General features: G+C 41.3%; 1 protein-coding gene across 22 annotated transcripts in view; it reads left to right on the top strand.

Annotated features, from left to right (window-relative positions):
• Window positions 1–25,290, top strand: part of BICD1 (BICD cargo adaptor 1) — a 274,492-nt gene that overhangs the window by 163,722 nt on the left and 85,480 nt on the right. For 21 of the 22 annotated variants that reach the window (XM_055280140.2, XM_055280136.2, XM_055280130.2 and 18 more), the window contains exon 3: window positions 22,792–22,944. In XM_055280140.2, the coding sequence (XP_055136115.1) occupies window positions 22,792–22,944 (153 nt within the window). Of the gene's footprint in view, window positions 1–20,623; window positions 20,717–22,791; window positions 22,945–25,290 lie in introns of those variants that run through there. The other variant, XM_055280137.2, reaches the window with a different exon arrangement.

Here is a 25,290-nt window from a genome sequence, read left to right as displayed (position 1 = left end):
GGAGAATATTAGCTTTACTGAAAGTATAAAAGTTTCATTGTTGTAGACACCAGGTCCTAATAAAAACAAGTAAAAGAAGAAAAAGTTTGTTACAGGTAGAACTGATTAAGTGAGGTACCACTGAAGAATTAAAGATATCTCACACATACTTTGATTAATTAAATGGTGAATAGTGAGTAAGAACTTGTTTTAATCTCATTATTCAGGTCACTAAAATGTTAAGCAGGTAAAACAAAAAGGCAATTATTACAAGTTTTTACATACAACTATGATAAGTTTTTTTTTTTTTTTTTTTTTTTTTTTTTTTTTTTTGAGACGGAGTCTTCCTCTGTCGCCCAGGCTGGAGTGCAGTGGCGCAATCTCGGCTCACTGCAAGCTCCACCTCCCGGGTTCATGCCATTCTCCTGCCTCAGCCTCTCCGAGTAGCTGGGACTACAGGCGCCTGCCACCACGCCCGGCTAATTTTTTTGTATTTTTAGTAGAGACGGTGTTTCACCGTGGTCTCGATCTCCTGACCTCGTGATCCGCCCGCCTCGGCCTCCCAAAGTGCTGGGATTACAGGCGTGAGCCACCGCGCCCGGCCCGATAAGATTTTTTAAAAAGTAAAACACCACCCATACACCCTGAGTTCATTTGGCTGGTATTGATTCTGAATATGTATTTTATAATATTTCATTGGCCTTGACCCGCAAACTAAACACAGACATTTTCTCAATTAGTCATTTTCAGGTTTATTGCCTAAGATGCTAATTGAAATTCAGGGCAGGGAAAAATACATCATTGGCCTTTGTATATCTTTGAAAGGCCTTCTGATGGGACCCTGCTCCGTATAAAGGCTTCTTTTCTCTGCAAACTGAAAGGGACCCTGTGTGTGAAGTGTGTTCAGTGGGGTCTTCAAGGAACAACAGAGAGAGCAGCCGCTGGCCAGCCGGAAGCCACCATGCGCTGTCCTCAACAGAGCAGCTCCAGGCTGTATGACCCCCGGGCAATTAGGCACCAAAAGAAGATGCTCACACTGTCCAAAATTCTTTCCCAGGGCTGGGGGAAGGGAGCCAGACTCGGAGCCCCTCTGTGGAACTCAGTCTCCAAGGAAAGAAAGCATGTTCTCATCCTACAAACACTCCATTTTCCCCCTGAATTAGTGTCCTTTCTTTGAACCAGATGAGACTTCGCTCAGAGCTGGAAGCTATGGCCCCTTAGTTCTGTTTCCACAGTGCTTCCAGCCCTCTCCCCAGTTTGGAGGCCTCCAAAATGAGGCGCTTATCTCTTTGATTTTGTGAAAGAAAATGCATAGTTCGTCTATTTGGGGCTTCTGAAAGTTGTTAGGCCTTGAGGAAGGTTGACGGGGAGACTGAGTGAGGAGTGACAGAGCATGACCTTAATTACTGAACTTTTGTTATAGATTAACTTCCTTCTTATTTTATTGTTCCTGGCTCAGACCAGATAGCACTTGAGATAAAAGACCCCTAGATTATTACATCCTTAATGTGGAATGTTAAATACTCCCTTCCCCAAAGGAATCACTGCCTAAAACTAGTCAGATTGCTGTAACTATGCACTAACCTTGTGTGGAAAATGCTGTCATCCTGTTAAGCTTCCCCAGACCTTGCCTGTATAAACAAGCCTCAAACCTCGCTGCTTCAGAGCACTAACTCCATCTTTTTGGAGTCCTCCTGGGTGACCCTCCTCAAACTTTGTGCCCAGTATTTTAATCCTATTGCCTGGATCTCGATTTAAAGTTGATAATTTTCAGATAACTCTTCATTTTCTCTTTGCATATTTTATTGTTTCCTTTCCATCTGTTTTTCTTCTACTTACTACCTAAAGCCAAGAGACAATGTCAAGGTGTCTTAGTGAAAGGAGCTCATACTTAGGGGTTCCTGGGTCAAAACCTACATCTCTCATTTCTTAGCTGTATGACCTACCCATTTCCTTAATCTCTCTGGGCCTCAGTTTGCCCATTATTGTAGTAAAATATGTACTACACGTTACTTTTATTTAACTACTTATGCCATATTTAATTCCCAACCACTAATATTACATATTGGTTATATATTGTTAAATCATAATGTTCTTTCACTATCTCTTTTATGACTGAGAAATTTCTTTCCAATGTATAAATCACATACATGTTGCTCCTGGACCAAAGCGAGGGTCAGGCTGCTATTTCTCCTGGCCCAATAATGAGATGCAGACAAACTGGGGAAGAAGAGAGTTTTTATTTTTGCATCTGGTTACAGGGAGAAGGCCTGGAAATTATCACCACACCAACTCAAAATTACAAAGTTTTCCAGAGCTTATAAACCTTCCAAGCTATATGTCTACATAAGTGTGCATTCATCTAAAGACATAAGTGATTAACTTCTTTTAATCTATAACTAAGGTCTGAGTCCTGAAGACCTTCCTCTGGAGCCTCAGTACATTTACTTAATCTAAGTGGGTCCAAGTGCTGGGGTGATTACCCTTATCGTGTCTCCTGCTAAATCACAGAGGTTTGGGGAGTTCCTTCAGACCTCCAGTAAACTTGTTTGTGGAGGCCTGGGGAATTTCTTCAGACTGACAATAAAAGTTGTTTATTCCACTCTGGCCAACGTGGTGAAACCCCATCTCTACTAAAAATACCAAAAAGTTAGCCGGGCGCGGTGGCGTGCACCTGTAATCTCAGCTACTAGTGAGACCTGGCTTGCCACAATGTGGTTAAGGAAACATATTAAAACATTTTTAAAAATCAAGATTTTTCATTTCAATGGTCTTGTAATTGATTGAAAAGTGTATTTTGAGTCACGTGGTGTTGTAGACTCTTGTGGAGGGTTTAGATCGGAAAATAAGTAAGACAGTGAAGCAGTTGTTATGTTCGTATAAAAGAAAGAAAAGAAAAACCCACAGGACTTTATTTGGTTGTAAAAGTCTATCTGCAAAGATATAGTTTATAGGAAAATTCAATTCCAAATGTTTCTCGTTGCTCTGGAGTGTGTGAAGAAGAGGCCTAAGAATATTCTTAGGAAGGCAAAAACTTTCAGATGCAGTTCATATGCTTGACACCTCTGTTTCACTTTTGGCTGACTTGTGTAGTCTGATTTTTGATCACTGACAGGCTCAGCATCATGAGTGTGCAAGACGTAAGGGAGGCAGGACCTTGTCCTTTCAGTGGTGTCTCCCTAGGTGGCCGCCAGAATTCATCATTATTGCACTCTACTCTCATAGCCTCGATTTCTGGTTTTGTTTGCTTTTACTGAAATTGGCGTAGTGACACAGTCAGATCGTTGAAAAGACAAGATTCCAAAGGGTATAAACTGGAGGTTACGGTACAGCAGGAGGAAGCAAGCGCCAGCAGACACAGAGGGGGCTGAGACTCCTGCGAGCAGCGCGTCTCCTCAGGCTCACTGGGTGTGCTCTGTGTTTGGGTGTGAACCACCAAGATGCATGCATGATATCTGTTTTCAGGGAAGCCAAGATACGAGTGTCCAGAAAAGCCTTTATACCCCCGTCACATTGCTAAAACTGGATGATTAAACCACGTACCAAGCCGTCTATAAATTTCAGTAATAATGACCAGCTAGTAGAGGGTGCCTCAAGGCAGTTTCAGACTTTAAATAACATACTGGAAATCACTAGCTAGTCCATTTCATCCTTATCATTGCTGCAGAACTTTCTCCTTAGTTCAGCTAAAACCGGGTTCTTGTCACAGAACCGGAAAAGATTAGGCTCAGGGACACAGAGAGGGGTGAGGGGCAGAATTTAGTGGGCGAAAAGGAAAAAGGAAAAAACTCTCAGCAAAGCAAGAGGGAGTCTTGCCAACAGGCCCTCCACCTCACAGATTGAACACCAGGCCACCACACAGGAACTGCAGAGGCCAGTCTCCTCCCCGCTGAACAAGCGTGAACTTCTCTTGGCTCCACCCGCTTCCCCCAGTGTGCAGGTGGGCATCATTCAGAGAGAATCAGCTGACAAAGGGCAGGCTTTATCCGGGACCAGTAGTCCAGTTCTTCAGCCTTCAGGCTGCTTTAGGCTTGAAGGCAGGGTTTCGTGGGGGATCTTGGTAAGGAGAGTTCTTTTCGACACTTAGATTGTAAGAGGTAGAAAAAAATTGATCACATTTAACATATAGTTACTTAAAAAACACATCTTCAAGTTTTCTAGACTTCTAATATAATTGTAGAAAATCGGAATGGCAGCCAGCTTAAGACAGATCAATACCTCGAAGTCTGTAACTTTAATAAGAACATCACAACTGAAATTCTATATTAGTTACCCTATTGTACTCACAGTCATGGAATACAGAACCGGAAAGATTCTGGAAACACATTTTGATAGTCAGGGTCACAGGTAGTGCTCTGTTTCAGTAACCAGATTTTCTACTTATGAAAGTTATTTAAAAGGCAATGAGTATTCAAAATGTGAGCAGCTATTGCTACCATTAGCTCCAGAATCGGTTCTGAAGAATTTGTAGGAAGTCATCTTGAAAATAATAAAGCAATATATTTTTCAGAAATAGTATCCACTAAACCATAATCTGAGGCCACTTACTGAGGTGTTTATATCTGTATTTATATTAATTTGTTATTTTACACAGAAAGCGAAACTATGACCTGAAGACAGAGATAACAATAATTTGATTAGCATTAGCCATCCCATTCCAACAATAAATCACTTCAATAAGGCATTTTTAGAAGTAGCAAAGCATAGTGGTTAAGAACATATGTTCTAGAACCAGACAGTCTGGGTTTGATTCCTGATGCCACTTATTTTATTCTAAAACTTTGGGCAAATTATTACATAACCTCCCATGCCTCAATTGGTCTAGCTGTAAAACGGAACTAATAATGGTGTCCACCTCACAGGATTGCTATGTAGGCTAAAAGGTTAAAAGGGTTTTATATTTCTAAAACAATGTGCTTGTAATAGTCTTGGCATATTGTAAACATTGTGTAAGTGCTTATTAAACAAGTAAATTCATGCTTATAATTGAAGATCGCCATATGAGAATCACATTCTAGTGATCTGTATGTTTATCATTAGATATATGATATATACACACACTCACATTTCAGTCCCCTGAGGGATTAACTTTTAATCCCTTGATTTGCAAATCAAGTTGTAAATTACAAGTATAAATAAAATACCTTTGTAGTGATTCATTCATTATAAAATTATGCTAACTATGTTGGTTTTCATGTAGGAATAAGCTGGCTCTATAAATAAAGTTTGAAAATAAGTAAGGTATAAAGGAACCCTGGAGGGATAGATAAGATACTAGGAACAGTGGTTTGGGAGTGAGGATGGGAAGTAGACTGATTGGAACAAGATGGGAGTGAGACTTTTTTTAGTCACCGTCTATATTTTTATAATTTCTGGGTCTGGAATCAGTATCTCCTCATCCTAACTTGTTCATATGATGAGTTAGAGTCCTATCTGCCTGCTGTTAGTTTTTTCAAAGAATCTTCAAATGGCTATTGATGCTAAAGGAAGTTCTGAAGGAGCGCTCTCCAATGCAGGTATTTCCTACAGAAGCTTTTAAGTGATTTTTTAAAACCTGCCTCTTTTTTTCAAACATTTCAGCTTTTATTTTAGATATGGGGGTACTTACGTAGAATTGTTACATGGGTATATTGGACCCAGTTAATGAGCATAGTAACCAACAGGTAAAAAAAACGACCTCTTAATCAAGAGGGTAGCTCATTACTATTTACAAAGTGCTTTCAAACATTCTTATTTTTTCTGACAACTCTGGAGCTCCCCCCCTACTTTTAGAAGAAAACTGACAATCCCAGAAATGTTTTGGTGTAAGTCAATATATGAACCCAGGTCTATGTCCAGAACTGTTTACCACTCACCTCTTTATAAAACAGTAACTGTGGCCAGGCACGGTGGCTCACTCCCGTAATCAATCCCAGCACTTTGGGAGGCCGAGGGAGGTGGATCACTTGAGGCCAGGAGTTCGAGACCAGCCTGGCCAACCTGGTGAAACCCCATGTCTACTAAAAATACAAAAATTAGTTGGGCATGGTGCTACGCACCTGTAATCCCAGCTACTCGGGAGGCTGAGACAGGAAAATTGCTTGAACTGGGGAGGTGGGGATTGCAGTGAGCTGAGATCACGCCACTGCACTCCAGCCTGGGCGACAAAGCAAGACTCCGCCTTAAAAAACAAAAACAAACAGTAACAGTTACTTCTCTGAAGCTATTCTTTTTTATCCTGTTACATAGATCGAAGACTTCATTTGGGTAAGTAACTATATTCACGATTATGTTAAGCTTGCTTTTTCGTTACCAGTAGTTGAGCTAACCTTTATTTTCTGGATGTTAAAGGTGTTTTACAGCAACAAAAACAAACAGCTACCTCAGTCCGTCCAGGTTCCCTGTTAAAGCTTCAAAGACTGGATCAGGACGATCTCTACTATACACACACACCTCAGGAATAAACACAAATGCTATTGCTAATAACTCTTGGTCCCCTGAGGGACTAACTTCTAGTCCCTTGATTTGCAAATCAAGTTGTAAATTATATTAATACCCCCCTTTCTGCACCTTTCCTTTCGGCTGATGCTCATCTAGCATTTTGCTATCTTGAATACCTTCTCCTTTCTCATCCCTATATTTTTTCATTCTTTATTTGAGTATAATTCCATTTTAACACATTACCTTAATGCATACCATTATCTCCATTTTTGCTCACTTCTTTCCCTTTCACAGCACCTCTTCTCAATAAAAGTCTATATATAGTGTGTTCCCATGGTGATGGGAACTAAAATTACTTATAATCAATGGTTTTTATATTGTTGCTGCTGCTTATCTCTTGGGTTAGGCCACTCTTAACAGCCAGGTCACAGTTAAGTCTGTGAAGGTGAGATGAAACGATATTTACCAGAGATTGAACTACTTCTGGGATATTTGTGAATCCAGCATTCACCATTATTGCACCACCTAGATTTCACATCTGTTTAGTGTGTTACCAATATTTCCTTTTTCCATAAAATGAATTCTTTTACTGCAGTAATTGTGGTATCAGGGCACCATGCATATTCATAGTTATAAGAAGATATTATCATAGAAGAAAATTGTCATGCCATCATTCATTATGGTGCTTTGCATCTTTAAATTTTAAACAGAGCAAGAGAAAGAACAGTCAAGCTAGTAAGCAAGAGATAACCAATCTACTTTGGGAAATGACCAGTGGTTTCTTGATTTCAGGGTAGATCATAGAAAAGAGAAAAGATTGTAGTATTTTATATCTGCAAAAGCTTATTCCAAAACAAATCAGTAAATCCAGGTTACAATACCCAGGTCAGAAAGTCACATTTTTATTGATAAAAAATAACTTGCAGCCCGAGTGAGGTGGCTCATGCCCGTAATCCCAGCACTTTGGGAGGCTGCGGCCGGCGGATCACGAGGTCAGGAGATCGAGGCCATCCTGTCTAACACAGTGAAACCCCGTCTCTACTAAAAATAAAAAAAAAAAAAAATTAGCCGGGCCTGGTGGCGGGCGCCTGTAGTCCCAGCTACTTAGGAGGCTGAGGCAGGAGAATGGCGTGAACCCGGGGGGCAGAGCTTGCAGTGAGCCGAGATTGTGCCACTGCACTCCAGCCTGGGCGACAGAGTGAGACCCTGTCTCAAAGAAATAAGTAAAATAAATAAATAAATAAATAAATAAATAAATAAATAAATTGCAGCCCATTGAATGAACTTTAAATGATCGTGCTACTTTGTGAAAGAGAATATCACATTACGAGATCTGCTGTGTGCTGGGCAGATGCCGGCACAATGCAGTACTTTGCTGATATAGTGTGGAATAGATTTTGTGCTGCCGCAAAGCTGTCTATAGACTTCAAAAAACAAAGGTTATATGAGTATTAACCAAACTGTTTAAAATCTTACGGTTTCAAAGGACCACATGTTCTATGACTCCATTTATATGAAATTTCCAAAATAGGCAAATCTATAAAGATAGAAAATCGATTAGTGGTTACCTGGGACTTGCGGGATAGAAGCATTACAGGGTCGGGGCGGCGACCTTCCCTAAAAGACACGGAATTTATTTTCTAGGTGACAGAAATGTTCTAAATTGATTGCGGTGATGGTCACAACCATGTGACAATATTAAAAATCATTCAATTCTATACTTTAAATGAGAGAATTGTAAATATATGAATTATATCTCGATAAAGTGATACCAAAAGAAAGATCTGCCCCAAAATGCTTTCCTGTAAAAATACATGTTCCACCCAATTAAAATGCAATGTCAATATGTATTCATCTATTTTATTGCTTAAAATAATGTGTTCTTTTACTATCCTTTTGCACAAAGAAGAAAAAGTAGAAATCAGAACGTAAGAAGACAAGTCATTTGTGATTTATTTTGCACCATTTATTTCAACTGTTTAAAATAAACGGGCCAATTTTATGCTGCTGTCAAGGTTTTGCTTATGATAAATGTTTGAAGTGAGACACTGAAATGTGAACTGGTTGTGAGACGGGCTCTCCTTGGCTTCTAATGGAGGCAGGTATCCCATGGGACAGATGCTTGTATTGCTTCAAATTCATTGTAGGAGAATTAACCCTTCGTGGTGCCACTTTCTTCAGAGCAAGGCTTGGATATGAATTAAAGTGAAAATTCCCAGGCTCAGTGGCTTACGCCTGTAATCCCAGCACTTTGGGAGGCTGAGGCAGGTGGATCACCGGGGTCAGGAGTTCGAGACCAGCCTGACTAACATGGTGAAACCCCAACTCTACTAAAAATACAAAATTAGCCAGGCATGGTGGCACATGCCTGTAATCCCAGCTACTTGGGAGGCTGAAGCAGGAGAATCACTTGAACCTGGGAGGCGGAGGTTGCAGTGAGCCAAGATCATGCCACTGCACGCCAGCCTGGGCAACAAGAGTGAAACTGCATCTCTAAATAAATAAATGTAAAGTGAAAATTATGCAGTATGGGTTTCACTGTAGTTTTACTACTCTTGTATAGAGGAGGAAAAATTTATCCTCTACCTTCTTACAATCTCTGGCTGGGCCTAAGAATTAAACTTATGTGATACAGATTAACAGAAGAAAAGCATACAAGTTTTACTATAATTTTACTTGTACATGAAAGTCCTCACAAGACAATGAAGACTCAAAGAAGTGACCAGAAGTAGTAAACTTATATATCTTTTAGACAAAGAAATGATAAATTTGTGAAGAAGTGATAAGACAAAGCAGTTTGGATTAGAGGCAGTAAATTGTGAGGAAGTCACTAAAAATATAGAGGGGGAAACTAATGGAAGATAAGGGATATTTTAGTAAGTTTGTACAGATCTATTTCAGAGTCAATTCCAAGTCTCTGGTGATAAAGATGTTCGTTTCTTCCTGGTACAGGGAGGGCACCTTTCTCCTGGAAATTTTAATGGCGTGTTTTTAAGTAGAAAGCGGGAGGTCAAAAGGTTTTCCTGCATCTGCTATTTCTCCATTGCTTTCAGCTCTAAATAATTAATATGCCAAAGTGGCTTTTGGGGTGGCATGTCCTGAAGTCCTTCACTTGTTTACTCACTCATTGCTCATCAGGCCTTGATCATCTTTGTCTCACCCCTTTTTACAGCCGTCCAGCCCTATGCTTTTTATTTTATGCCATTATTTAAATCTGATGTTCATTCAGTTCTCTACAGTTGGAAGGGGTCTAGTTGGGCTACCTTTGGATTGTTCAAAATGCCTTTTTAAAAGGACAAAGGTCTTGTGGTAAAATCAATTTAGCAAATGGTGCATACCATATCTTGCTCTCACAAAGTCTCAGTGCACACTAACATATTAAAGGTTCTGAGAAATCCAGAAGAAAAAAACAAGTATGTAACTTTATTTAACCTAGTATTTCCCAAACTTGTTTTTTAGTGACTCGTAGAAACACTCCGTAGAGCTATAGCCTCTGCAGAACACACTATGGGAGATGGTGCTCTGGAATCATAATTAGCTCCCCCTTTATTACCTTATTACTCTTTCCCAGCTATGACAGATCTTTTTACATTTCTTTTTTTCTTCCCGAACATGTTTGTTTTAAGCCACAATTCAAACTTGCTACATTTACTTTTTCCTGGTTATTGCCCAGTTGTTAAGTCTGGATTGCCCTGGGAAGATGCTGATTACATGGTGCTCTGAATACCTTGTGTTCTTCGCCAGCAGCTCTCCTAAAGATTTGTGATGCATACATTACTGCCCAACAGAGAATTGGGCTTGTCTCATTGCAATTTCAGAAGACAATCCTTCTGCGTCCATCAGCTTGTTATTGGCTGGCACCACAGAGATGTGTTTCTCTGGCCCTCATTAATTGTAACCAACCCTAAGAGAGTTAAGTTGTATCAGGCATGTATATACCGTACAGTGGGTAAGTTTGTCAGATACTTTCCTTAGTGCATAGTTTTTAAAGAGATAGAATAAAGTATAAATACACATGGGATGGATGTCACCAATAAGGGTTTTTAAACACTGGAGAATTTTATATGGGGCCTGCTTTGTAGATATCCTTTTTTTTTTTTTCAATCTATGAACTCAAATATATGAAATATATCTGTACCCTCCTTCTTTTGGCTGCCCAGCTAAGCTCATCCCAACAACGCTTGCCAGCTTTCTTCAGGTCACCACCAATCCAGTCCAGGCTGGAAGTGATGAGACTGAACTGTGGAATACGAGGAGTGTGTGTGGGCCGCTCTTCTGGATCCTGGGGATATAGTGGTAAACCGTTACTGACAACATGCTCTCATAGCTCTTAGATCTAGTGGGGGAAAGATAGCCAATAAACACACAAGGAAATCAAATCTTGATAAACACTTTTCAGATCAGTAAAATCAGATGATGTGAGTGTGACGAAGTGGCTGCTGTAGAAGGAATGGTCTTGGAAGGCTGCTTTTGGAGATGAGAGTTAGGTTGAGGATCTTAGTGAAAAGAATGTGAACAAGGAGAAAGAAATCCAGGCAGAGGAGACAGCTGCTGCAAAAACTCTAAAGCAAGACCCAGCTTCAGGTCTTCTTCTTTTTTTTGTTTTTTTTTTTTTTTGACACAGGGTCTCACTCTGTTGCCCAGGCTGGAGTGCAGTGACATGGTCTCGGCCCACTATAGCCTCCACCTCCTGGACTCCAGTGATCCGCCAACTTCAGCCTCCCGAGTAGCAGGGACTATAGGCACATGCCACCACGCCCAGCTAATTTTTTTTTTTTTTTTTTTGAGACGGAGTCTTGCTCTGTCGCCCAGGCTGGAGTGCGGTGGCGCGATCTCGGCTCACTGCAAGCTCCGCCTCCCACGTTCATGCCATTCTCCTGCCTCAGCCTCTCCGAGTAGCTGGGACTACAGGCACCCGCCACCACGCCCGGCTAATTTTTTGTATTTTTAGTAGAGACGGGGTTTCACTGTGGTCTCGATCTCCTGACCTCGTGATCTGCCCGCCTCGGCCTCCCAAAGTGCTGGGATTACAAGCGTGAGCCACCGCGCCCGGCCAACGCCCAGCTAAGTTTTGTATTTTTTGTAGAGTCAGGGTTTTGCCACGTTGCCCAGGCTGCACCTTGAAGTCTTTCAACAACCAACAGAAGGCCAGGGAGGGGAGCAAAGTGGATGAGGGATGAGTGGGAGAAAGATACCTCTTGAGCTCTTTGAAGGAGGTCAGGGCAAGTCGCGTAGGGTTTTGTTAATCCTGACATGGATTTGAGAATCATCAGCACACAAGGAAGTATCTAAAGCTGGAGGCCTGGATGAGGTTGCCTTTGGGAAGTGAGGAAACAGCAAAAGGAGGGGCTTGGTACAGACTTGGACGGCTCAACCTTTAGAGGTTGAGCAGAGAAGAGGGGACTGCAGAGAAGCACCCAGGCAGGTAAGAGTTCAGATGTCTGGGAAGCCACAGGAGAAAGTATTTCCAAAAGTGTCACGTGCTATTAAAGAAGCCCAGAAGGAGGAAGAAGATACAGAGGTGGCCGCTGATCCAATGATAACGTGCAAGTTGTTGATGACTTTGATGAGACCAGGCTCAGTGTTCTTTGGAAGGATTGAGGAGGAATGTGATTTAAGAATAGACGTTCATGGCCAGGCGCGGTGGCTCACGCCTGTAATCCCAGCACTTTGGGAGGCCGAGGCGGGCGGATCACAAGGTCAGGAGATGGAGACCATCCTGGCTAACACGGTGAAACCCCGTCTTTACCAAAAAATACAAAAAAATTAGCCAGGAGTGGTGGCGGGCGCCTGTAGTCCCAGCTACTCGGGAGGCTGAGGCAGGAGAATGGTGTGAACCCGGGAGGCGGAGCTTGCAGTGAGCTGAGATTGTGCCACTGCACTCCAGCCTGGGCAACAGAGAGAGACTCTGTCTCAAAAAAAAAAAAAAAAAAAAGAATAGGCGTTCATGACCATAGAAGTGGAAATATGAATATAAAGGTTAAAGTTTGTTTGTTTTAAGTTGGGACTTACTATCTTTACACTGCAGCAGAATGGAAGCAACTAATGAAAATGAAGGTGGGGATAGAAGCCATATCTCCTTGGGGTTTTTTCCCCCCTTAAGGAAATATGAGGCAAGGTTTTCAGGGAGGGAAGATGGACTGATTGTAGGAAGAGAGAGAAGTGAATAACTTGCTATACTGTGAACATGTAGTATGACCACTAGACAGTATTTACAGCCTATTAGGATTTGAGAGATTCAGGACTTTTTGTTTTTTGTTAAGTCCATCACTCATATCAGTGATTTTGACCAAATTTAGTTAATACCGAAGTCAGGATCTGAACCCGGGGACGTCTTGCTCAGAGTCTGGGCACTTTACCACTCCACTCCGTTCCACTCCACTCCACGAGTTACAGCTGAAACTAGTCCCCAGTCAGCACAGATCTGTTGTTTCTCCAGTTCTCCTCAGCTATGAGCAGGCATAGAGAAGACAGTTAGGTTTTATGACCAAAAGAGAGAGATGAGACAGAATTAAATGTGTTTGCAAGTCAGTAAGTATGCAATGATGGTGAAATCAAAGAAGTGAAGAACCAGTGTTGCAGATAATGAGCAAACTGGGGATCAAAGGATGGGAAACGTTGATGAGGTGGAAGAGTGAGTGGTTTGATTGGAAGAACTGCAGAGCCCGAGTTGGAAGAATCAGAGGTGCAGTTATTGGTGACAACATGACAAATGATATGGGTGTGAGTGGCTCATGTGGGTACAGGAGCAGATCACCTGTGTTGAGAAGGTTGAGGATTGAGAAGTCTGGGCCTGTCCCATGGATCTGACATCCAAGGGTCCCAGCCTTCTTGTTTTCTACAAAAGAGAAACTCAGAGCCTTGTGCCCCTGGAATTTTCAAATAAAGCATGTGCTTGTCCCAAGGTTGGAGAATAGTGGCCGTGCAGCCAACAATGTCACTTGGGCTAAAGTGGGTCGCCCCTTTCCTTCCCTCCGCAGTATTCTTCATGTCTTCTCTCATGTTGGGCATTGGAGCAGCTGCTTAATTTGTTCTCTTTGACCTTTCTTGCTAAAGTCCACCCTCGCAACTCTCAACAGAGTCACTTAGCAAAACATAGGTCTGATCGTGTGGCTGCTTTTCTTAAAAGTCTTTGATGGTCCCCCAGATTCCTTTGTTTAAAGTAGAATTTCCTGCGGAATCTGTCTCGAGTTACTTTGCTCCAGCCATGCTAAACTGCGCCGTTCCCTAAACCACAGCCTAATTAAGAACTTGAAAGACTCCAAGCACTGACGATATTTTGGTTCCTCCCACTACTTCAGAGGTTCGCGACACTAGACTAATTTAACATTTTATTCTACAAAATAGCGCCGAACTTAGGCATATGCAGAAAATAACTAGCTGTTTTCCAGATTTTTCTCAGTTTCTGTCTTCTCTTTTTCTTTTGATCACTGCTCCACGCTCTCTGGGGCTCTAAGGAAATGCTCAGTCTGACTGGAGAATTTTAGCATTCCTTCAACACAGATATTAGGCTACTTCTGTTTGAAGGTTTATCTCTGGCTGGAAAATCTGTCCTCCTCTATCTCCATTTAGTTAACCTTTAGTTTTCCTTCAAGGTTCTACCCAATGGTAACTTCCTTTATAAAGCGTTCCCTGGCTCACCCAGGGGTAATCAATTGCTTAGGTTTTTGCGTGTGAACTTCTGCTTGTGTTACCATAAATTATCTGTATGTCTAGCATCCTTGCTCATTTTACCGTGTTACATCATTAAATCCTCACAATTATCATGTAATCTTAAGTATTAGGATTCCTGTTTTGCAGATAGTAAACAGGGGTTTGTTACCGACCTAACCAAGCTATTATTAATATCTAATGTGACAATGGGTATAACTAATTTATAAAAGACTGAGAGCATTATAACTGGAAGGCAGTATTATTTTTAATATATGACTCTTTGTGTGGTGACAAGTGTTCATCTGTATTATTTCTTCTTGCCAATAGTGAAGGGAATTTATGATTCCTACATAAAGAAATCTTTTTAATGCTAACTAAACTGAACTGTAAGAATGCTGCTATACTCAGGTGCAATGCAAATAATGAGGTGAGTCTATCCCTGCCATCTCAGGCTAATCCCCTCTCCCCTGAGGAGCTGGGACTCAGCTCTCTGGAGGTGAAAAGCTAAAGCATTCTCCTGTTGTGCCATTTTCTCCCCTTTCTTTCATGCATTATTTTTCTTACTCTGGTTATTCTTGATGGGACTTTTTTAGCAGAGCTCAGCACCATCTTATCTCAGGAAGAAAAAAAAATTGTAGGAGATAAATGTATGATGAGTGGTGCAAAACACAACAGTTGCAATCTTTTAAATTTATTGTGGAATTAAAGAACATGCCCCTAGAATATAATTGCTGGCAATTCAAAAAGCAAGGATTTTTAGCAAAATAAATAAGACCGGTTTTCTTCCTCTGGGCCTTGTGTCTGTTTATCTCAGTGAGTCTTTCACCTGAACCAGTCTTGCAGCCCAAGTTCTTCCTTTTCCTTAATTAGCATCAGGAGTTTTCATTAGTTATTTTACACGTTGTTAGTGATCCTCATTAGCTTTGCTGTGGTCTTAACTTTTCTTGATATTTACTGTTTCACTGCATAAGATTCTATTGTTAATTTCCAGAGTATATAAGCCAGATTATTAGCCGTTATATTTTTTACAATGTATATATTCCCATTTCAGAATCTCTTGTATCTTAACATTTTTCTTTACAATTTTGTATAAATGACTGGCATCCAGTTCATTGGGCTTCCTGATATCTTTTTTATACATATTAAATAAGGAAAAATAAGTCAATATATGTATCATTCACTCAGTTGATAGATTTTTCAAGAAAGAAAAAAACTGAGATAATATGTTTCTACAAAAAAAGAATGTAATGAAATACTGTAATTTGACTTTATAGCCAAATTAGGGGAACACTACTATTTTTCATTCTACACTTATTCCGCACTGTGCTCCAAGTATCGCCCAAGGAACAGAAGGCAGAAACCAAGTAACTTGACAATATATCGGAGAAGAATTATAACAAGTCAAGTTATTTTGAAGATTTAGATGTATTTTATTTCAAAGTGCATTGTTCTCCCTTTGTGCCTCCTTCTCAAATAATACAACACAGGAAGCTGTCATCTATGTAATGATATTTTTTCGTGTGATTAACCACTTGTATACCTGTTTTATTATTCATTCCATGGTCATCAGGGCCCAAAATGTGCCAGGTATTAGGAACATAGGATAACAAGGCAGAAAAGGATCATTATATTCACATGTAAAAGGAAATGTAATAAATATAAAATGTATAAAAAGTAAGTAGCCAGTTTCAAATAATAATCAGTGTCATTCTGTCGACACTTATTTTCTAAGTACGTACTCTATGCTAAATACTAATCTATAAAGTAACTCTGATGGGTGAGTGGAGGGGGAGGGGGGCTATTTTATATTAGTTGCTCAGGGAAGGTTTCTCTGAGGAGATGACATCTGAAATGAGACTTAAATAACAAGTAAAAGCAGAAGAGTTTTTCAGCCGAGGTTCTGGGAGTCTGTGGATAGATTTCAGGAGGTCTATAAACTTGGATCGGAAAAATAATTACATCTTTATTTTCACTCAACTCAGACTGAAATTTAGCATTTTCTTCTATTTGAATGTAGACAACAAATCTCAGTAGTACTAGTAGCACTTGTTACTTTGTTACCAGTAGAAAGTATAGTTTTTTTAAATTATACCTGTTCTCACAGGTGTCTTGAAATGTTATCATTGCTTTGAAATTATGAGATTTCTTGGATGTGACACTAGATCTGATTCTAATTGTGTTAATAAAGAAGCACATGTATTACTGTATTGATTATGTATTACTGGGTAATCAATGACCCACAATTTGGGAGCTTTAAATAATAACCCATGATTCTGTTGGTCAGCAATTTGGGCTGTGCTCAGCTGGGTGGTTTTTTTTTTGTTTGTTTGTTTGTTTTTTTGCGATGGAGTGTCTCTCTGTCGCCCAGGCTGGAGTGCAGTGGCACAATCGCGGCTCACTGCAAGCTTCGCCTCCTGGATTCACGCCATTCTTCTGCCTCAGCCTCCCAAGTAGCTGGGGCTACAGGTGCCCACCACCACACCTAGTTACTTTTTTATATTTTTTAGTAGAAACGAGGTTTCACGGTGTTAGCTAGGATGATCTTGATCTCCTGACCTCGTGATCTGCCCGCCTCAGCCTCCCAAAGTGCTGGGATTACAGGCATGAGCCACCGTGCCTGGCCTCGGCTGGGTGGTCAGCCCCACTGGACCAAATAGTCCAAGATGGCCTTCCTCCCATGCCCAGCAGCTGGTGCTGACTGCAGGCTGGGCCACATGGCTCCAACAGGCTACCCTGGGGCTCTTCACATGGTCACAGTGTTACAAGACAGCAAGAGCATGAGCCACAAAGCCCCGTGAGGGTCAGGCTCAGAACTCCCCAGCACTTGCACTGTCTTCTGTAGGTCAAAACAAATCCAAAGGCCAGCTCAGTCAGTTTGAGAGGAAATTCCATGGGTTGTGACTTCAGGGAAGTGTGATTAATTGGGGCCATTAATATACTTATCTGTCACCTACCAAGTCCTAATTTTTTTTTTTTTTTTTTTTTTTTTTTCTGAGACAGAGTCTCACTCTGTAGCCCAGGCTGGAGTGTAGTGGCATGATCGTGGCTCACTGTAGGCTTGACCTTTGGGGCTCAAGCAATCCTCCCACTTCAGCCCCCCGACTAGCTGGGACTACAAGTGTGCACCACCATACCTGGTTAATTTTGGCATGTTCTTTTTTTGTACAAAATAATCTTCTGGATGGGGCTCACCATGTTGCCCAGGCTGGTCTCAATCTCCTGGACTCAAGTGATCCTCCCATCTCAGCCTCCCAAAGTGTGGGGGTTACAGGCATGAACCACTGTGCCTAGCCTATGTCATAATTTTAAAAATTATTATAATAAGTTGGCCAGGCTTGGTGACTCACACTTGTAATCCCAGCACTTTGGGAGGCCAACGCAGGTGGATCACTTGAGGTCAGAAGTTCAAGACCAGCCTGGCCAACACGACGAAATCCTGTCTCTAGTAAAAATACAAAAATTAGCCAGGTGTGGTAGCAGGCACCTGTAATCCCAGCTATTTGGGAGACTGAGGCACAAGAATCACTTGAACCTGGGAGGTGGAGGTTGCAGTGAGCCAAGATCATGCCGCTGTACTCCAGCCTGGGCTACAGCGCAAGACTCTCTCTCTCAAAAAAAAAAAAAAATTATAGTAATTTTAACATGTTCAGTGTTTTTTGTAATTTTGTCTTTTACACTTTTTAAAATATTATTCTGAGAAGAGGTACATAGGCTTCAGCACGTTGTCAAAGAGGGTCACAGCACAATATGAGATTAAGAGCCCTTGATCTAAAGGCAGGGAGTTCTGGAAAGAGGAGTAAAGAAGCCTCAAGGCAGAAGCAAGCTGGCATGTCCAATGGGATAGAGGAGCAGAAGGAAAGCTCCTGTGGCCAGAGCCAAAGATTGAGGGGCAGAGTGGTTGGAGGCAGAGGTAGGGCCAGATCCTGTGACTTCTTTGAAAGCTTTTGAAACTTGCAGAGGGACCTCCACTTCCCCACTGCACCACACCCACAGAGTGTGAAAAGTAGGTATTGTATGTAAATTGTATTTTATGATTTTTTTGGGTCATTGCTAACTTTTTTCAGTTATCTTGGCAGAAATAAGAAAATTCTTTTTTGCTATTCCGGATATCTATTGTGATGTCAGAGTCTGTTGTTTGTGTGTTTGTTTGTTTGAGACAGTCTTGCTCTGTTGCCAGGCTGGAGTGCAGTGGTGAGTGGTGCGATCTGGGCTCACTGCAACTTCTGCCTCCCAGGTTCAGGTGATTCTCCTGCCTCAGCCTCCCACGCCTTGGGACTACAGGCGCGTGCCACCATGCCCAACTAATTTTTGTATTCTTAGTACAGACAGCGTTTCACCATGTTGGCCAGGATGGTTTGATTTCTTGAACTTGTGATCCGCCCACCTCGGCCTCCCAAAGTGCTGGGATTACAGGCGTGAGCCACCGCACCCAGCCCCAGAGTCTATTGTTTATAAAGGATGATTGGGCAGTAGCTTTTCAGAGCTGGGAAAGCCACATTTCAACAGTATTATATACCAGTATTTACTATTTCATAAATTCAGGCATATTTGCTTAAAATAATCTCCTTTAGAGAGGCAAGAAAGAGAAGCCAATTTTTTTGTTTTTAGGAAATTCATAGAAGCCATTGGTAAGGTTCTTTTAAGTTGGCAAACTCTATTTTCAGAAGACTTCTATGTTGACACTTGTGACCTATAGTATAACAGAATTGCTTTAAGAGGTCAGCACTGATAAAAACAGAGGGAAGCTGAAAAGGGAGGATTAGGCTAATTGGTGGAGTAGGCATAGGTGAATTACTAAAGTGCTGATGGAATGACTCTGTAGGAGTTACCAGTTTATTATAATGAGAGCTAAAGTGAGAAACGCCAGACAGCCTAGAAGCATTCTGAATAACAAGGAGCTCCTCAACCCCTTATATATAAATGAGGTTACATATAGTAGGTTGAAAGCAGGTTTCCAAAACAACCAATTAGTTTGTATAGCTTCAGGATTGATTATTACATTCCATAGGATATTACATTAAATTGATGAAATCTGCACGTCTCCGGGGAACTCCTTACAAGCTAGCCAGTGAGCTTTTATGATGATAAGATACAGAATGGATAAAAATCTTCTGATGCCAAAAAAGCTTTGGCCCTGCCCAAGTTAGGATCTATATTCATATTATCACCAGGTAAAGAAAGTGTCTTGCAAACTTTCTTAGCTTTCATTCTTATCAGACTGCAGTTCATGACTGTGAGGTGTCAAAGACTCTCTCCTTAACCAAGCTTCAGTGATGCTCTGCTAATGTCTCTTTTGGACCAGGCTTCAACCTTGCTCCACCCCCAGCTTTGGCCCGCCCAGCCCAGCCTTAGCAAGAAATTCTGCTAAGTCATCTCCCAACCCTAGATATCTAATTACCCTTGATATCTGATCAAGTTCTTCATCCTCCACCTTTTTGATGTCTAAGTCCTTGGACTGCCTTTAGCAAGAGTCCTGTTAGGCCAGCTTAGCAAGAATTCCCCTGCCCTTGATGTGTCCTTAAAAGGACACAATTTCCCATCCTTTGACCTCCTCATGCTGTTCTTGGCTGTAAATCTTCACTTGCTCTTGCTGTTTCAGAGTTGACCCCCTTCTTTTTCCCCTCCAGTTGCAATGGTTTTGAATGAAGTCTTCCTTACCATTTGAACAAGTATCAGAATAATTTTTTTAACATCTGTCTTTACACCACAGTCAACAACCCCTTATCCTCCCCAAAACGCTAAGCTAATGCCACTACTTAGAGATTACAGGGTCTGCCTATTTTAGTAGCTGGAACTGCATCAGTGATTTTGGAGCTGAATTTTTCATTTTTTACATGAAAGAGTATGTGTTTATAATTTGTTGTTTTCACATATGCATAAACAGAACTAGAAAGAGCTGTACTCAGGAGTCAAGTTAGAAGAAAAAACATCACCATGTTCAAATAGACAACTGAACATGCCTCTGAAAACCAGAGGCAAAGGGAGCTATTTATGGTTAACATCTGTAGAATATGGGCCGGGTGTAGTGGCTCACGCTTAGAATCCCAGCACTTTGGGAGGCCAAAGCAGGAGGATTGATTGAGCCCAGGCATTCGAGACCAGCTTAGGCAACGTGGCGAGACCCCACCTCTACAAAAAATTTAAAAATTAGCTGTGCATGATGGTGTGCATCAGTAGGCCCAGCTACTCAGGAGGCTGAGGTGGGAGGATCACTTAAGCCTGGGAGGTCAAGGCTACATTGAGCAGTGATTAAGGCACCTAGGCAACAGAGCAAGACCCTGCTTCTACCAAAAAAAATATATTAAATTTGTAGAAGGCTGGGCACAGTGGCTCACACCTGTAATCCCAGCACTTTGGGGGCTGAGGCAGAAGGATTGCCTTCACGAGTTTGAGACCAGCCTGGGCAACATAGTGAAATACCATCTCTGCAAAAAATACAAAAATGAACCAGTTGTGCTGGTGTACCCCTATAGTGCCAGCTACTTAGGGAGGCTGAGGTGGGAGAATCACTTGAGCTTGGGAAGTCAAGGCTGCAGTGAGCCATGATCATGCCACTGCACTGTAGCATGGGTGACAGAGTGAGACCATGTCTTTAAAAAAAAAAAAAATCTGTAGACTGTGAAGCAAGATGAGAGACATTTGAAAGCATATGTAGGAAAACCAGGTATACTTCCAGAGCTGGCTGTTAGGAGAGAGACCTTTAAAATGTTTCTAGTGCTTGCAGATGTCACCCTACCCTCCTGCAAAGATAACAGTGCATTTGCTTCTGTCACTACAGATTAGTTTTGCACACGTATTCTTTTCTTAGGGCTGCCGTAACAAAGTCTGCGTGGCTTTAAAACAACAGAAATTTATCGTCTCACAGTTCTGGAGGCCAGAAGTCAGAAATCATGGTGTCGGCAGGGCCATGCTCCCTCTGGCAGCTCTAGGGAAGGACCTTTCCTTGCTCCTTCCTGTCTTCTGGTGTTTGCTGGCAATCCCTCATGTTCCTTGGCGTGTAGATGGGTCACTTCAGTCTTTGCCTCTGTGGTCATGTGGCCATCTTTTCCCTGTGTTTCTGCACATAGTCTTCCCACCCCACACACAGAGGTATGTGTCAGTTTCTGTGTGGCTGAATTTCCCCTTTTTTATAAAGACAGCAGCCCTATCGGATTGGGCCTCCTCTAATGACCTCATTTTAATTTTTACCTTTGTAAAGACCCTGGGAGTTAGGACTTCAACATGCTTTTTTTGGGAGACAATTGAACCTACATAGCATGTTTTTGAACTTTACATGCAGAATCATATTGTATGTAGTCTTTTGCATCTGGCTTATTTCATTCAATATATTAGTGAGATTCATCCGCTCTGCAATGGCAATTTCTATTCATTGTCAGTCCTACCTACCACTATATCAAGGCTCTGCAAATTATGGTGTGAATGCCAAATGCATCATGACTCATTTTTTTCCCATATGGATATCTAGGTATTACATAAGAAAATGTGGTTTTTGGTTTCTATGATACTTTTTCCCATATTTCTCTTTGTTTGAATAGGAAACAAATCTAATTAATCCTTAATTAAAAGAAAAGTTTTATATCCCATCTTTCCATGACTATGAATATGTTACATGTATAAATGTTTATATCTATCATGTGGTCATTATGCATTTTGAACTAAAACATAGCTTATACTTGCCATATAAGTTTATGGAAAAAGTTAAATATTTTACTTAATTGATTGATTTATATCCTGTAACTTTACACATAAGACCTGGTAATACAAGCTTGTTGTTAAAAAAAAGATTGAAATGATCCAGAAGGACATAAAATCAAATAGGCTCCTCTCCTTATCCCTGTGGCTTGCCCAGTCTAATCCTGTATGAATCACCACTATTAACAGTTTTCTGGATATTCTTACAAATATTTTTTCTGACATGGAAGTGTGCATGTATCTGTGTATGTGTGTGTTCCCTGTATTTCTAACATACCTGGGATCCTAATACGCATACTAATCTATAACTTGCTTTTTACATTTAATAATATATTGTGACTACATTTCCATTTTAGTACAATAAAGTTTCTCCTTATTCTTTTTTTCTGTTTTTGAGACGGAGTCTCGCTCTGTCATCCAGGCTGGAGTGAAGTAGCTTGATCTTGGCTCACTGCAACCTCCGCGTCCCACGTTCAAGTGACTCTCCTGCCTCAGCCTCCCGAGTAGCTAGGATTACAGGAGCCCACGACCACGCCTGGCTAATTTTTTTTTTGTATTTTTAGTGGAGACAGGGTTTCACCATGTTGGCCAGGTTGGTCTCGAACTCCTGACCTCAGGTGATCCACCTGCCTTGGCCTCCCAAAGTGCTGGGATTACAGGCGTGAGCCACAGCGCCCGGCCTTTCTCATTTCTTAAGATAATTTTATAATGTTCCATTCAATGGATGCATGATAATGTGTTCCCCAAATAACAAACATTTAGACTGTTTCCAATTTTTTGTGTACGTATACATGGATTTATTTCTCTTTTTTTTATTTACTTCTATGAAAACATGCTTAAGAATGATTTTTAGATGTTGAATTGCTGGGTAATATATATGTGCTTTAAGTTCTTGACAGATACCACTAAATTGACATTTGAAAAAAGGCAGTAACAATTTACACCCCATGAGGTGTTTTTATTATTATTTTTAACTACCAGGACTTTATACCTTGTAAAATCTACAATAAGAGAGTTATGTACTGACTGTTTACTCTGTTGTTTCAGAACAATGAGATGGTGGAGCTACAGAGAATACGGATGAAGGATGAAATCCGAGAATATAAGTTCCGGGAGGCACGGCTCCTTCAGGACTATACTGAATTGGAAGAGGAAAATATAACATTGCAGAAACTAGTGTCCACGTTGAAGCAGAACCAGGTAAGGTTTAAGACATTTTTTGAGTTATACTGAAGATGGACCTACATCTTCTGACCACTAGGGTTAAATCTCCTCTTTATTTCTCAGGAAGGAACTTGTCAGAATTTATTGTTACTCTTTAATCTTCTCTCTATAACGTTTATGTACTGAAATGTCCCAACCCTCCTATTGCAGCTAAAATATAGGAGGAAAAAATACACCTGTAAGTAGTATAGTGTACACTAAAATTTTATTGAATAAGAAAAATAATTTTAGTTTTTATTTTAGCTCTGCATTCATTTATTTCAGAAGTCAAATGTATCGTAACAAATTTAACGTGACAACTTCTTATTAAAAGCCTGAGTCTTAGCCAGGCGTGGTGGTGTGTACCTGTAATCCCAGCTACTTGGGAGGCTGAGGCAGGAGAATCACTTGAACCCGAGAGGTCGAGGTAGCAGTGAGCCCAGATTGTGCCACTGCACTCCAGCCTTGGTGACAGAGTGAGACTCCATCTTAAAAAAAAAAAAAAAAAAAAAAACAAGAAAAAAGCCTGGGTCTGTAAGTTTGTCTATGAGCTTGGGGTCTCCCTACAATCACTGGTCTCTCACTCCCTTAAAATTTTTTCTGTAAATTGCTTTCAAATCATACAGGGGAATGGATTATGAAGTATAAATCAAGAAGAGCAAAATTATAAGAAAAAGAGGCCAGGCGTGGTGGTTCACGCCCATAATCCCAGCACTTTGGGAGGCCAAGGCGGGTGGATCACCTGAGGTCAGGAGTTTGAGACCAGTCTGGCCAACATGATGAAACTCTGTCTCTACTAAAAATACAAAAATTAGTCAGGCGTGTTGGTGGGCGCCTGTAATCTCAGCTACTCAGGAGGCTAAGGCAGGAGAACTGCTTGAATCTGGGAGGTGGAGGTTGCAGTGAGCCAAGATTACACCACTGCACTCCAGCCTGGGTGACAGAGTGAGATTCCATCTCGAAAAAAAAAAAAAGAAAAAGAAAATGCCCGTTTTCTTTTTCAGCTGTAACCTGACTACGAATATTACATTCGTACATTTAAATGATGTTTTTGCTATAATGGGGCTTTGATAGCTTAATTTTCCTGATTGGTTTGAGTTGTGGACTTTCAGCGCTATTAATAATTATTGAATCTGTAATTTTAGAAGAATTTATTTATGAATACAGTTAAATCAAGTAGTTAATTAGGCAAAGGTGAATTGGATGTTCGAGTTCCTTTCAAGGTGCTTCCTCAGCGACACCTCTATTCTGGTCTAAACGCTGTTGCCACCTCTCAGTTCAGATCAACAGCCTATGTGCCAGGCGCTGTGCTAGGTTGCACAGACACAAGAATCCACAGGGCATGATTCTTGTCCTCTGTAAACTTAGAAGCCAGCCCAGATGTATGCTTTTACCTCACTCCCTTCCTGAGTTGGTATCTACATGATACACTGATTGATTGATAGATAGATATAATGTTTTGATAGATATAAGGGTTAAGAGGGAAAAGAAAAAAAATCCAGAAGAGAAAAATCCATGTAGTGGCACAACTAAAATTTGATTTCTTTTTTTTTTTTTTGCGACAGAGTCTTGCTCTGTTGCCCAGGCTGGAGTGCAGTGGCACGATCTCAGCTCACTGCAACCTCTACCTCCTGGTTCAAGCAATTCTCCTGCCTCAGCCTCCCGAGTAGCTGGGATTACAGGCATGAGCCACCACACCCAGCTAATTTTTGTATTTTCAGTAAAGACAGGGTTCTACCATTTTGGCCAAGCTGGTCTTGAACTCCTGAGCTCAAGCAATCCGCCCACCTCAGCCTCCTGAAGTGCTGGGATTACAAGCACAAGCCACAGCGTCTGGCCGAAATTTGATTTCTGATCATTGCCACTTCCCCCAGATTTGGAGTGCTGGGGGGAAGGCATGTAAGGGGACAGTTTCAGTCCATCAGAAAAGGGCTTCTGGAGTATCCCCATGTGTTTCTGCCTCATTCCTTCTGTAAGCACTGAATCCATATGTGTGCTGAGCCATGTGTTTCTGCCTCATTCCTTCTGTAAGCACTGAATCCATTTGTGTGCTGAGGGCTGGCCATTCCAGAGGCTCCCCAGGTCTTGATTTGGCTGGGATAAGTGAGCTCACAGTGGAGAAATGTAGACTTAGAAAAATACATTTGTAAAGATGCTTCTCAAATACTTTTTAAAACAAAAAAGGGTTTTTTTTTTTTTTTTTTTTTGAGACGGAGTATCGCTCTGTCACCAGGCTGGAGTGCAATGGCGTGATCTTGGCTCACTGCAACCTCTGCCTCCTGGGTTCAGGCGATTCTCCTGCCTCAGCCTCCCGAGTAGCTGGGACTACATGCATGCGCCACC

This window comes from Symphalangus syndactylus, chromosome 5 (assembly GCF_028878055.3).
Source record: "Symphalangus syndactylus isolate Jambi chromosome 5, NHGRI_mSymSyn1-v2.1_pri, whole genome shotgun sequence".
Classification (NCBI taxonomy): domain Eukaryota; kingdom Metazoa; phylum Chordata; class Mammalia; order Primates; family Hylobatidae; genus Symphalangus; species Symphalangus syndactylus.
Note: the sequence above shows the minus strand (reverse complement) of the source record. Positions and strands in the feature narration are given on the sequence as shown.